At 40.8% G+C, this 14,631-nt stretch overlaps 1 protein-coding gene across 1 annotated transcript in view; it reads right to left on the minus strand.

Annotated features, from left to right (window-relative positions):
- Nucleotides 1-326: 326 nt before the first annotated feature.
- Nucleotides 327-14,631, minus strand: part of poc1a (POC1 centriolar protein A) — a gene marked incomplete at both ends in the record, with an annotated part of 76,235 nt that continues 61,930 nt past the window's right edge. Inside the window, one exon of the mRNA XM_080846103.1 lies at nucleotides 327-431. Coding sequence (XP_080702229.1) covers nucleotides 327-431 — 105 coding nt within the window. The remainder of the gene's footprint in view (nucleotides 432-14,631) is intronic.

Below are 14,631 nucleotides of genomic sequence, written 5' to 3' on the forward strand. Positions count from 1 at the left end.
CAAGTGCAAAAAAATGACACTTGAACCCAAAGACAACAGCACACCTAAAACCTAGTAGCAGTTTGCCTTCCCTCGTGGACTGGCTTTCCAAATGAATATCCTTCCCGCCCACAAGGTGTGGGTGAACTCTGAACCGCACCCTTCTGTGCTCCCAACTGAGAAAATTGGCAGGTCAGTAGCTCACAGGGATGAATACGAGGTAAGAGAGAGAGGGGGGAATAGAGAAGTTAGGAGAAAAAGAGAAACAAGGGAAACAGATTTTGGGAGGGGGGAGGGGTTGGGGGTAGACCAGGTGCCCTCTCTTCCTTAAAGGAAGGATGCAGTGTTCACACTCCAGGCTGTTGTTGCAGTGCAACCTTCTGCTGGTTGTCAATACACTCCTTCAGCTTGTCCTCTGTCAGAGTGAGCCTCTGTTCCAAGATTGCCACCGTCTGCGAGGGAGAAAGGGGCAGGACAAGAGGAGGAGAGAAGAGAGAGGAGAAGGGGTTGGTAATAATACAGCGTCACAAAAATGCATGAATGCACCCATTTCAGCCACCAACAGATGTGCCGTTCTTCCAGACTGGGGACAATCCTACCGATTATGAAGGGCGGAATGCACTTTGCTCACGCTCGCGTGTCAGGAAAGAGTGAGTGCACACAGCGTCTTCTCTCTGCCATGGAAAAGACTTGATAAAGTCGCTGACTTCTTGTGGTCTAGTGAGGCTAGACACATGTCACATACACTACCATTAAAAAGTGGAATCACTCAGAAAATGATTTCCATTTTAACTAGGGCTGGGCAACGATTACAAATTTTAATCGCGATTAATCATGATTAATTGCATTTCTATACGTAAAATCCAATAATCAATTCAAAAGTATTGTATAGCGCACTTTTATTTTAAATGTTCTGCCATATGAACAAAAATGCTATAACATTTGTTGTGCAAACACTTAACATCGGCATTTTTATATAGTAGCAGTTTAATAAAATAAATACTTTAATTCTCAATTTAAACAATGTTATCAAAACAAATACAAAACAAAAGCTTATTGTCACTGCCAGGGCATTAATGTTTAGAGTGTGGTGAAGCACCAAAAAGCTGGCAGTTAGTGCTGTACGTAGTCTGCGAGGCCTCGCTCCACTGTCTGTTTCATTGAATGATTTGAGATTACCACATGTATGTATACATGCAGGGCTCGGAATTGACTTTTTGGCTTACCAGCCAACATGGCTGGTACAATCATATTTTTTACCGCCCAAAATTAGACCTTCTCTGACACTGTTTGACATAAACAACCTTTACCTATAATTTTAATATCATTGTAAATCACTCTCAGAATGGATTAAACAAAATCAACCCATTTTACTTTTTTAAATAATGTATTAATTCAATTCAATTAAATTGTATTTCTATAGCGCCAGAACAATACAATGGTCTCATTGTGTTGACAATATTACAACTCAATTCCATGTAATTGATGGCTGGATTCCCTGTAATGTACAGTCGTATGCAAAAGTTTAGGCACCCCTGATAATCTTTATTACTTTCATTTATAAATTGTTGGGTGTTTGGATCAGGAACTTCTTTGTCACATATATAATACTACATGGACACATGGATATTTTAGAAGTGAAATAAGGTTAATTAGATAAACAGAGAATATGCCAAATGTATAATAACAGAATTAGACAGGTGCATAAATTTGGGCACCCCAACAGAAAAATCACAATAATATTTACTAGAGCCTCCTTTTGCCAAAAGAACAGCCTCTAGACGCTTCTTATAGCCTCTGATGAGTGTCTGGATTCTGGATGAAGGTATTTTGGACCATTCTTCCTTACAATACAGCTCCAGCTCTGTAAGGTTTGATGGGTGCCTAGCGTGGACAGCCCGCTTCAAGACATCCCATGTATTTTCAATTATATTCAAGTCTGGGGACTGGGATGGCCATTCCAGAATATTGTAGTTGTCCCTCTGCATAAATGGCTTAGTGGATTTGGAGCAATATTTCGTGTTATTGTCCTGCTGGAACACCCAACTCCGCCGTAACTTCAGCTTTGTTACAGATTCTTGAACGTTATTGTCAAGAATTTGCTGGTACTGAGTTGAATCCATGCGACCATCAACTTTAAATAGATTTCCAGTTCCTGTACTAGCCACACAGTCCCACAGCATGATGGACCCCCCACCTAATTTTACTGTGGGCAGCAAGTGTTTTTCTAGGAATGCTGTATTAATTTGCCTCCATGCGTAACGCCTCTTGTTGTGACCAAATATCTCTATCTTTGTCTCATCATTCCACAGCACTTTGTTCCAAAATGAGCCTGGCTTGTTCAAATGTAGTTTAGCAAACCTCAAGCGAGCTTGTTTGTGGCGTGTGTGCGGAAAAGGCTTCTTCTGCATCACTCTCCCATACAGCTGTTTTCTGTGCAATGTGCGCTGAATGGTTGAGCAATGCACAGTGACACCATCTGCAGCAAGATGACCTTGCAGGTCTTTGGAGGTGGTCTGAGGGTTATTCTTGACCAATCTGACCATTATTTGCCTTTGCCTCTTTGTTATTTTTCTTGGCCTGCCACTTCTGGCCTTAGCAAGAACTGTGCCTGTTGCCTTCCACTTCATAATAAAATTCATCACAGTGGAAACTGATAGCTGATACCTCCAGGATAACTTTTTGTAGCCTTTCCCTAAACAAAACTGCTGAACAATCTTTGTTTTCATATCATTTGATAGCTGTTTTGCTGCCCACATGTTGCCACTGTCCAGAGGAGAATCAAAGAGAAGCACAACTTGCAATTGGCTACCTTAAATACCTTTTCTAATGGTTGGATGCACCTTTCTATGGAATTGAAGGCTTGACGAGCTAATCAGACTAATTCTGTGTTGCAGTTTATCAGCATTGAGTAGGTACAGGTATTCAAATCAACAAAATTATGAGGGTGCCCAAACTTTTGCACAGCCTATTTTTCACATTTGATTTAATTTCACACCAATAAATACTGCTACACTAAATATCTTTGTCTGGAAAACACCCCAGCACTCAGTGATAACTAGAAAATAAATATTTTACTTTTGGTGAAGACAGAGTAAATTATCATGCAGCCTTAGAGGGGTGCCTAAACTTTTGCATACGACTGTAACTAACCAGCTTGGTTATGAATTTGTTTCTGCCGTAGCAATCTCTTTTGATTTGGCATTGTTCGCTGACATTTGTAGCTCGCTAGTTAATGGCAACTCCCCATGCTAGCTAGCGATAGTTAGCACGTTAAAATGAGTTAGCTTAACTTTTTGGGAGCCGGGAGGACAGGGGCTACCCTGGTGACACCAGCCTACGTATTTCCACCTGAATTGATTTCAAGCTCATACTCAGTCTGGCCCAACCCCGTTGACAATCGTTTCCCGGACTCAAAATCCAACCACACCAATCAGCGAACAGTTCAGAGCTGTGACGCAAAACTCGCCTTGGAGGAAGAGACACAAAAAGCTATCGGGAAAGTTGTCTCAACTCTCGAGAACATCAGAAAATTAAAAGGAGAACAAGAGTATTGTCTTGTACGTTTTATGATTGTAAAGGACGTCGTAGCTCTTCTCCCAACTGGCTTTGGGAAGAGTTTAATCTACCGAATGCTTACCAAACGTTGCTGATTGGTTAAGGGAACTCCAATGATTTTAAACCTCAAGCTAAGCACCCGCCCATCTCGGAAACGAAAATGCACGGGGTTAGGCCAGACTGACTGACGGAATAAAATGGAGTCACAGGCTGGTAATGGCCAGGCTAGACAGGGGCTATCATTGCACAACAATAGTGGATACAAGCTCAAAATCATATTTTCGATAGTTGATTTTCTTGTCATCCTGATGTGATCTCAATGATGGATCCAGTAGGGTGACAGGCTAGGGTAGCCAGCTGCTTAGCTGCTGCTAACATCATTCAGAGATAAAACCTGCGTCAACTCACGATAAAATAAGTGTCTGCGTTAATTCATTGATTAATTAAGGCGATAATAACACGTTAACTTGCCCAGCCCTAATTATAACACAATTTTTAGCCAGGAAAACAGAAATATTATATTCTAAATTAACAGAAATCCATAATTCACAGCAATTACAGCCTTGCAGATCCTTGGCACTCAAGTTGTCAATTTTGAAAAGGATATCCGCCGAAACTTCCTCCCATGCCTCCTGAAGCAGTTCCCACAACTTGGACTGCCCTGATGCAGTTGTTTCATTCTACAGGTGTGTGATCCTGTGAATGGGTTGGCCAATCCATCACAAATGCTCACACTTTAGATACTCCAGTTGCCTATTGTTCTACTTATTTAAACCGTCCATTTTTTCAGGTGTGCATACATAATTGTAAAAGGGATGTCTAATGATGAATTTAAGATAATAATTTAGGATCAATCAAACTGGGCCCTATTTTTAGATTTTTTTGGGTCCAATTTAATAGGAACAATTGGCAATTAAAATCAGTCCAGTATTGAGTTACAATGCTAAAACCAGCAAATGCAAAATGGATATACAATGGAATCCTATGGAGCCAGCATACACATCTAAGTAAACCGCTTGTTTTAGTCACTGACAGGCTTGTAAATGTCTGACAGCATGGGAATGACAGGGATACACCTGCATCTGTTTACCTCAATAACTGTAAAGAAACTATAGGAAATTACTGTACTATGCGCTAAGAAAAAGCGTAGGACAGTGTAGGACTGTGACTTTTGTGGTACTTATAATTACATAATTAATTGTAGGGTTCTCAGCTTTTAACAGTGTTCCACTAATGGAAATAGATGGATGATGTAGTTATTAAGAGTTAACTACATGCTAATTAAAGCTTATAACGCAGTGTAGTGCTGTATGAGTTCGCATTTTTTTGGTCTTTGTGCCACAAAGAGGGATAGCAGAGGCTGGTTTCAAGTCACAGACAACCTGATCAACATAGGACAATGGCATTCTTAAAAGTGAAACTTAAGAGACAAACAAACTTTCTACATAAGCTAATTTGTCTAATGTGCAAGAAGTCAAATTAAGTTCAATGTTTTTTTCACGGTGTGTTGGCCTGGCATTGTAACTTTCTGTCTTTTACGGAAGAAAAGCCAGACTGACAGAATATCTTGAAAGACAGAATATGTTCAAATTAAAGTATCTGGATCAAAAAGTGGATTCATACTGGTCCTTTATGTTCACACAAAAATACGTTAGCAAATATACTGAGCCCCTACAAATAACACCTTTAGGAAGAGCAGCATAAAATTTGAATTCTATTTTTACCAAATACCATCTGACCTTGCTGAAATATCTTGTCTCACAGGACCAGTGTTTTTCCACAACAGACCAATTCCTACTCATCTTACTGAGTTGAGATAGGGGGAGGGAGAGAAAGGGAAATGGAGAGCAAGAGAGAGAGAGGGAGGGAAACAGAGAGGGAGGGAATCAGAGAGACTGAAGGCGAGAGGGAGGGAGGGAGGGAGACAGAGAAACAACTATGTGAAGAGTGCATGGATGAGCCGCACACTGTGGCTCTGGGATACCTCGACCCTGAGCTGACCCTTGCATGCATGTGGACATGCGGATCCAGTGTGTAGGCGAGACGGAGACATGGCAAGGCCAGCACGCAGTAAACAGGCTTCCGGAGTCCCCCCTCCCCCTCCCCCACGGGGGCCCAGGCCTGGACTCGATAACATCTGCTGGTATTTCACGCTGCAGGGAAAAGGGTTTTGCATTTCCTTCCTCTGTGAGTGTGCTTTTCCAATCAATACGCTGTGCCTGTCACGCTCATCTCTGAAAGCTGAAAACGTCCCAGCTCTTGATTCACTTACTAAACTGCAACCCTGCTATCGCTGTTCGTATGGAGGGGTTACATATTTAAATATACAAGCCATTTTGAAATAGCCTTGTTGGAATGACAAAAACAATCTCAACCCAGTCTGGTCAATCAACAGGATTCTGACTTGATTAAGGAACTACAACTTTCCACTGTGTTCAAATGACTACACATGCCCAGGTATTTCAGGTACCCTTCCAGTTATTGCTTAGGCTCACACCATAATTCCATTATCTTTTCTATTTCTTTTTTCATTTTAAATCTATTTGGGTTTTAGAAGTGATCGTTCACCCAAAAACTGATAGCAAAGACTTGTCAAAGTTGTCCACACAACTGTGAACAAAGCAAACACAAAATGAAGACCTAACATGTGTGCAGTGTATGAGTTAAGGCAGTTTTTTACTTCTCCGATTCGGTCGTAGAGGGACACTTTGGCACGCCTTGGCAACACCTTCACCCAGGTGTTGACGCCCATCCGAGCCCTCGGAGAGCTGGTCGGAGAGGAACGCTTTTTTCTAACTTTTCTTAAAGAGTCGGAGAGAGTCGGATACCCCCTTGGCTATGATTGGTCATTTCCAAACTACATCATTTCCGGAATCACACATGTCCGGACCTCACATTTCCTGTTTTCTGTCAACATGTTTTAGTACGACTTTGGTAAACTACAAAAGCCGGACTGCTTGCAGCATTGCGGCTACCGTATTTTATATAAACCCTCGAAAAGTACATTGCTCCCGACCACTGTTGGTCTCTTGGCTGGTGGCTCGGTGTGAAAGTGCCTTCTCCCACCAGCTTGAAATGACATCTAACGTAATTTGCATCGGAGTAATGCTGGGAGCAGTGCTCTGTATCCATTAAATAGGACATGTCTTTCACGTATGTGTAGAACCTATTTAGAATGGCTGACCTAACATAAAACGGCAGTGAAAGAGACTTGAGGCAAACATTACTTTTGCCTCAATGAGGGTGGCGTGTGAGAGCATATCAGCACTTATTAGCAGCGAGGCTAGCTGCTACTATGTGTTTCAATGGATTTTTGGTCAAAGCATTTGCAGTTATTGTGAATACGCTAAACGCCTGATTTAGCGGAAAATTTAGTGGACGTACATACCACCTGCGCCTCCGTCTTCTGTTTTGTTGTTGTTGTAGTTGTCGCCCCAAAAAAAATCGCTACAAGCACGTCCTCTGCTAATAACTCAAACTAGTCCAGCTCCATCATCAACCGTTGTCTGTTAGTTGAGGTTGTCTGTTAGTTGAGGGTCAATTTTGTTCGAAGCATGCTTTGTTTCATAGTGACACATTCACGTTACCACTTTTTGACAAGGTCAACCGTCTCGTGGCCAACAATGAGTGCGTTGTCATAGCGTTGTAGTGATATAAAGGTTACCCAGCAATCATTGCAAATCTAAATGTGACAAAAATACCAAAGAAAATAAGAACGTATTCATTTTTTTGGATCGTTTTATAATAGTTTCTATATTGTATGTAAGATAAGCATATCGTTTTGTTATAGATCGCTACTATGTTTTTCACAAAAAAATTACCACCACGATGGAGATACATTTGCCTTCTCAAATGGCATGCTAATTATGACTAAGCTACATGTCTCCAAGGCCTATGTGACGACACCTGCTAGACAGGTCCAGGTCCAGCCTACATGTCAGGTCAGTGACAGATGGGAGGAGGAAGGAAAAACAATCAACGACTTCTAACAAAAAGGTAATGGGGTAGCTCCGGCCTCGACAAACAGTCGTTACCCCACCCAGTGGTCTGGCGTTGAATAGGTTTCAGCACGCATAGCCGTAAGAGTAGTATGTAGGGCCGATTAGTACGTTCAAATTTTTCTAAATCCACCACCTGCTCATTTTTTTTCGAGGACGGAGAAGGATGCAGAAGTATATTGAGGCCTTTACAATGCAGAGGCAAAATTAGAGATTTCATATTTTGAGTCTCGCTATGAACACAACTAGATGCCCCAGTGGCTGTGGTTTGGGTGTTTCTAGTTTTCAGATTGTGAAGGCTGTTTAGCCAACCTCATGCCTATGCAGCACTAAGTACAATATCTGATATTTTATACATTTTATTCTTAAAGTTTTCCCTACATACCATGTCTGCAGGGGAGCCTTACTTCTAATATGGTGATTATCTTTTCAAGGAGTGGGAGAAGAGGACCTCTCTTGGAGTTGTGCAGAAGAGTAAAGAAATGAAGACTAGCTAACACAGCAGATTCCTGTGTTTCAGGTTCAAATGTGAATTATTCATCATTGCCTGCAAGCAACTTCGTACACTCCTTCAACCAAAAGAGGTTAAAAAAAGGGAGGAAGGGAAAATTGAAATCCTGGGACTTGGAATATTCATTACATCAGATGCACTGCTGTAGGATTAAAAGTGCTTCTGTAGAAAAGGAAAAGTAGCAGTATGTCACCATGATAGAGAAGACTGTAAAAGAACAGTTTAACAATAACACTTCAACTCCATATAAAACCTCAGTTGCACTGAGAGAAATGACAACAACAACGAACATAGGTAATACAAATCATTGCCTAATGAGAAAGAAACATTTTGAATTTCCCCACTATTAACCTTGGTTTATACATTCATTTTGCAAAATGTCTGCAGCCCTTCGCTTAATACTGTCCAATACAAAGGAATACATTTTTTTCTTTAGCCTGGTACTTGGTAAAGGGCACAGTAACTCTGCCAGGTAAAGCATGAATGGGTCTTTCTCTCTTTCACAAATCCCATTAACGTATCACGTAAAAAGAACATCGGAGTTAACACATTATCATTCTCTCTCAGGGCCTGATTTACTAACAGGATTGCGCCCATTTCAGGCGTTAAATAGCAGGTGTAAACATAAAACGGTACTTACAAAGGAGGCGCATTTGAGTAGAAGGAGTAGGAGGGTATAAGAAAAAAATGGGTGTGTGCCGCAGAGAGGTGGGAGGAGAGGCGTTAAGTGTGCCTAATTATGTATTCCGTGGTACTTACTAAAACTGACTGTCGAGAGTGCGTCTCAAATTTGCGCGATAATTATGCGCCTCATAAAAGCACGTCTTAACTAGGAAGCGCATTTTGATTGAGTCTGAAAACTTTGATATGGCAGCAGTTATTAGAGCAAGGCGAAGACACAGACAAAGACAACGCGCAGAAATATTTTTTTCATCACGATTAACACTTTTCCAATTTCCAAATTGTAGAGCCAGAGCAGCATATTCATTTCACCTTCCATGTTTATTTTGACGTTATAACCAAAATAAGTGCCAAGGCAACCGAACGTCTCAACTTCAGTTTCCCCTGCCCTGTTCACACTACAAGTCCAGTTTTCAAATGTATCCGCCAAGGGCAACGTTTTTGAAAAGCATAGTTTGCAGTGTTGGAATACACCGTTTTAAGGTAAGGGGTGTTGTGTATTCCTACCAGACTATTAAAGATGCTTTGGGCAGGTAACCTGGCTATTAACTATCCTAGCTATCTCTAGCTTAGGGAACTATCTTAACAGTTTGCCGTTGCCTGTGTGTGATACTCATGTTAATATGTGTAAATATGAACTTGTGAACATAAACTCGTTAATATGAATCTGCACAGGCACACTGAGGGGTAGCCATAGCAACCCAGAAACTCAATGTTCATTGAAAAGTTTAATCTCCCAAAATCAGCTCACCAATAAAGGACAGTCATAAACTTAAAGTGATCACAACTTTTAATGTGGACTGGAGGGCTAAACGGAAAAATATTTATGAGATTCTTTATTTACCCGGGTAAGTTTGCTGTAACCTCGTCAACCAAAAGCTCTAATTCTAATTTAAACTCATCATCCATGGTGGCAGGAAAACGCAGGCTATGTCTACCCTATTTTAACGGGGCGCTATTTACACTAATGGGCAGGGTTAGGCGCTAATGACAAGACGACGTTCTTGTTTGATAAATAGGATGCAAAACACTGTGCGGTATTTTGCACTTCGGCAAAGCTGCGGTCGCAATGTTAGTAAATCAGGCCCTCAGTGTCAAATTCAGTCTTCCATAAAGATGCATGGCAAGTGTTTTACACCTTTCATGGAGATTTGCGCTCCATTGCTTCCCGTTAAATACAGTCTGGTGGAGCACACGACACAAAGTCAGTTATTCTAAATAGGTTCTACACATACACTACTGTTCAAAAGTTTAGGGTCACCCAGACAATTTCAGGTTTTCCATGAAAACTCACACTTGTATTTATCAAATGAGTTGCAAAATGAATAGAAAATATAGCCCAGACATTGACAAGGTTGGAAATAATGATTTTTATTTGAAATATTAATTTTGTTCAAACTTTGCTTGTCCATTTGCAGCAATTACAGCATTGGAGAACTTTGGCATTCTAGCTGTTCATTTGTTGAGCTAATCTGTAGAAATTTCACCCCCGCTTCCTGAAGCACCTCCCACAAGTTGGATTGGCTTGATGGGCATTTCTTGCGTACCATACGGTCCAAACTTTAAATTCGTCCAGAACACTATTTTCCAATCTTCCTCTGTCCAATGTCTGTGTTCTTTTGCCCATATCAATCTTTTCTTTTTATTAGCCAGTCTCAGATATAGCTTTTTCTTTGCCACTCTGCCTATAAGGCCAGCATCCCAGAGTTGCCTCTTCACTGTAGAAGGTGACACTGGTGTTTTGCGGGTAGTTGCCAGTTGAGGACCTGTGAGGCGTCTATTTCTTAAACTAGACACTCTAATATACTTGTGCACCAGGGCCTCCCGCTTCTCTTTCTACTCTGGTTTGAGCCCGTTTCTGCTGTTCTCTGAAGGGAGTAGTACACACCGTTGTAGGAAAAGTTCAGTTTCTTCAGCTGTACAGAATACTCTATGAACGTGGTTAAAGCAGCACAACGGAACAATAGCTATTCGCTTAAGGTATGCTAGCAGCTAAAACTAACGAAATCTCTTGAAATGTGCTGACTTTGACATTATGACAAACTAGTTACTCAACGACTGTCCTTACACTGTCAAACATCAAGCAAGTGCAACACAAAGCAAGACAGCAAATAAGCTACTTACTAGATCGGCAGAAAGTAAACAAGTCAGGTCGGCGGGCTGCGGCAGGCAAAAGAACAGAACGCAGTTATATGCCTATGGACCCTGCTATCGCAATGGCACGGACGCGATTCTCCATATTAAAAGTCATTGTAGCGCCCCAATTTTTTTTAAGCTGTTATTTTAGGGTTAAACTGCTTATCCTAACCCTAATCCTGAAGTATAATTGTTGCATATTGGGGCTTTAACTGATAGTAAATAAGACAAACCTGGCATTGGGTGAAGGCAGTACTCTTTGGATGTGGTTTCCCTAAAGGCCTAAGCACGAAGCAGTCACATGGCAACCACATGCGAGACCATTGCCATCAAAGCCTGTATTTCTTCCACATGCTTTTTACAGCATTTCACTACTTATGTCAAACATATGTACATTTCTGAATAAGGTCAAATGTATCTAAAGAAATAAATAAAGTAGCACAGGCCAGGACACCCATTTCGAATGCTAATTTACCTTCATACAACAAAACAAAACAAGTAAGCATCTTTTCAAAATCCTTGCATTTAAAACCTAATTGGCGAAAGTTGCTAATAGTCATTTCCCATCTGATTGTACTGCTTCCCTACTTTCGACAAACTGCTGTTGGCTTATACCAGTGACAGCTTGTGGTTGGATCACAGTATAAAACATACAATTGTAAACCCAAGAAAGGTAGGGTCCTCTGGATGCAAGCCTATTCTCCTACCTTGTTAGATGGCATTAGCTTGCTAACTCATTCACAAACCACTGCTTCAACCCTTTGAGGTTTGACTTCAGAGTAGTCATAGGTCTATCGGTGGCCTCTCTTACTAGTCTCCTTCTTGCACGGTCACTCAGTTTTTGAGGACGGCCTGATCTCGGCAGATTTACACATGACATTAACAGAATTTAAGGGGATGTTAAGTGTCTTGGACATTTTTTTGTATCCTTCACTCTGACTTATACTTTTCAACAACCTTTTCTCTTAATTGCTTAGAGTGATCTTGGGTCTTCATGGCGTAACAGTAGCCAGGAATACTGATTACTGAATGCTGACCAGTGAATGGACCTTCCAGACACAGGTGTCGTTATACTACAAACACTTGAGACACATTCACTGCACACTGATCCCCATTTCACTAATTGTGAGACTTCTAGCACCAATTGGCTGGACCTCTGTTGAATTAGGTCAGTCTATTTAAAGGGGGTGAATACTTATGCAATCACTTATTTTCATTACATATTTTTATTTAATTTACATAACTGTGTAGAAATCTGTTTTCACTTTGGCATTAAAGAGGGCTTTTTTGTGAATTTTTGTGTCTAAAAAGCCAACTTATATTGACCATGACTGATAATAATCTGAGAGCAGTAAGAATGTCATTATCATGATTTTTAGTTAAATCAACTAAGTTAAATCAACCGTAGTACATGGTTTGCAAAATCCTATTGTTAGAGGTGGACAGTGTTTGTGGCAAAGACTTTTAAAGCTCTGAACACTGTAGATAGAGGTGTTACCTACATAGAGGTATTTAAAGCATTATACAGCTCCTAATACTGTACAGCTCCTCAGAATGTTTCAGAATTGTCGATTGATTTGAATGGGCCATCCTAATGTTTAGAGTAGGGCCGGGACTCGATTCAAAAAATTAATCTAATTAATTAGAGGCTTTGTAATTAATTAATCGAAATTAATTGCATTTTAATCGCATATAAATATTTGACCTGAGAACAGTGAGAAGTAATTTTTTTCACACAGATTTTTAGTATACCATTGAATAATGACTGAATACATAAGCTTAAGCAACAAAAATATTGTTTATTTTTGTTCAAGTCCAACAGACCAGTGCAATTTTTGCCATTAAGTGTAGCAATACCATATTTAGAAATGTAGTACATTTCAGAAATTCAGGTAGCCTATAGATAGGTAGACCTTCTGTAAACTATAATACTTTGGGTTTTTTAAGTAAAACACATTATTTTCAAGTACATTCAGAACATTGGAAACCCTGACTGTTAGAAAACATCTCTGGTGGAGTGTTGGTTGTGTGTGGGTTGTACCTGGAGTCAGGCTTAACGTCCAGGCTAGCTGCTATATGTTTTGCATTGAGGTGATACTCGATGTGCTGCGGTGATATGCGAATTCCTTGTTGCATAGCTTGCACTGAACCATGTTCTTATCTACGCCTCCATCCGTTCGTTTTTTGTAACAAAATGTCCCATCCACTGGGCCAACCAACGCGGTCTCATCAGCTTCTTTGTTCATGTTCACTGTGCAACTGTCGTTTGTTGTTCAACTTGTTTGAACCGATTTAATGCGCGTTAGTTGGTGCGCCAGTATAATCGACCCGTCTGAAACTCCTCCAGTGAGAAACGTTCTGCGGTGCAAAAATAGATACGATTAAAATGCGTAAATTTTTTTAACGCGTTAATTGTTGTGTAATTAATTAATCTTAATTAACGCGTTAAAGTCCCGGCCCTAGTTTAGAGCAAAAAATACCTAAAGGCTGCAATTTGCAAAGGGTTTTATGCTTCAGATTCACATACAGTGGAGAAAATAAGTATTTGACCCCCTGCCGATTTCTCAAGTTTGGCCACTTGCAAAGAAATGCGTGATCTATAATTGTTATGGTAGGTCTATTTTGACAGTGAGGGACAGAATATCAACAAAAACATCTAGAAAAATGCATTTTATAACAGTTATGAATTGATTTACATTTGATTGCAGAAAATAAGTATTTGAACCCCTACCAAACAGCAAGAATTCTGGCTCCCACAGACCAGTTATGTGCCCATGAAGCACACAGATTAGTCCTCATTGGGTCCAACATGGTACACCGGTTGAGATCAGGTGTACCATGTTGGACCCAATGAGGACTAATCTGTGTATAAAAGAAAGCTTTCCGAAGAATCATACTTCACACCTTCAACATCACCACCATGGGCAAGACAAAAGAGTTGTCCAAGGACGTCAGAGATAAGATTGTAGACCTGCACAAGGCTGGAATGGGCTACAAAACCATCAGCAAGCAGCTTGGTGAGAAGCAGACAACTATTGGTGCGATTATTTGCAAATGGAAGCAACACACCACAACTGTCAATCGCTCTCAGTCTGGGCTCCATGCAAGATATCCCCTTGTGCCGTATCGGTGATCATCCGAAATGTGCGGAATAACCCCAGAATTATGCTTTGGGCGTTTCTCTGCCAAGGGTACAGGACAACTCAAACGCATTGAGGGGACTATGGATGGGGCAATGTACCGTGGAATCTTGGGCGAGAACCTCCTTCTCTCAGCCAGGACAATGAAAACGCAACCTTAAGGATTTGGAGAGGAACTGCAAGGAGGAGTGGACCAAAATCACTCCTGAGATGTTTGTAAACCTGGTGACCAACTACAACAAATGTCAGACTACTGTCCTTGCCAACAAGGGTTATTCCACCAGGTACTAAGTCATGTTTCGCTAGGGGTTCAAATACTAATGTTTTTTAAATGCAAATCAATTCATAACTGTTATAAAATGCATTTTTCTTGATGTTTTACTTGTTATTCTGTCTCTCACTGTTAAAATAGACCTACCATTTGAATTATAGATCTCATTTCTTTGCAAGTGGCCAAACTTGCGAAATCGGCAGGGGGTCAAATACTTATTTTCCCCCCTGTATTTCTTATCATACCTATCTCCGCCATGGGACGCTGCTGTAGTCTCTCCACCTGGTCTACCTGTAGAAACTCTCGGCCAATTGCACCCACCGCCACCGCACTGCCATACACTTACTCTACCCCATA

This window comes from Sprattus sprattus (assembly GCF_963457725.1).
Source record: "Sprattus sprattus genome assembly, chromosome: 10".
In the NCBI taxonomy this organism is placed as follows: domain Eukaryota; kingdom Metazoa; phylum Chordata; class Actinopteri; order Clupeiformes; family Clupeidae; genus Sprattus; species Sprattus sprattus.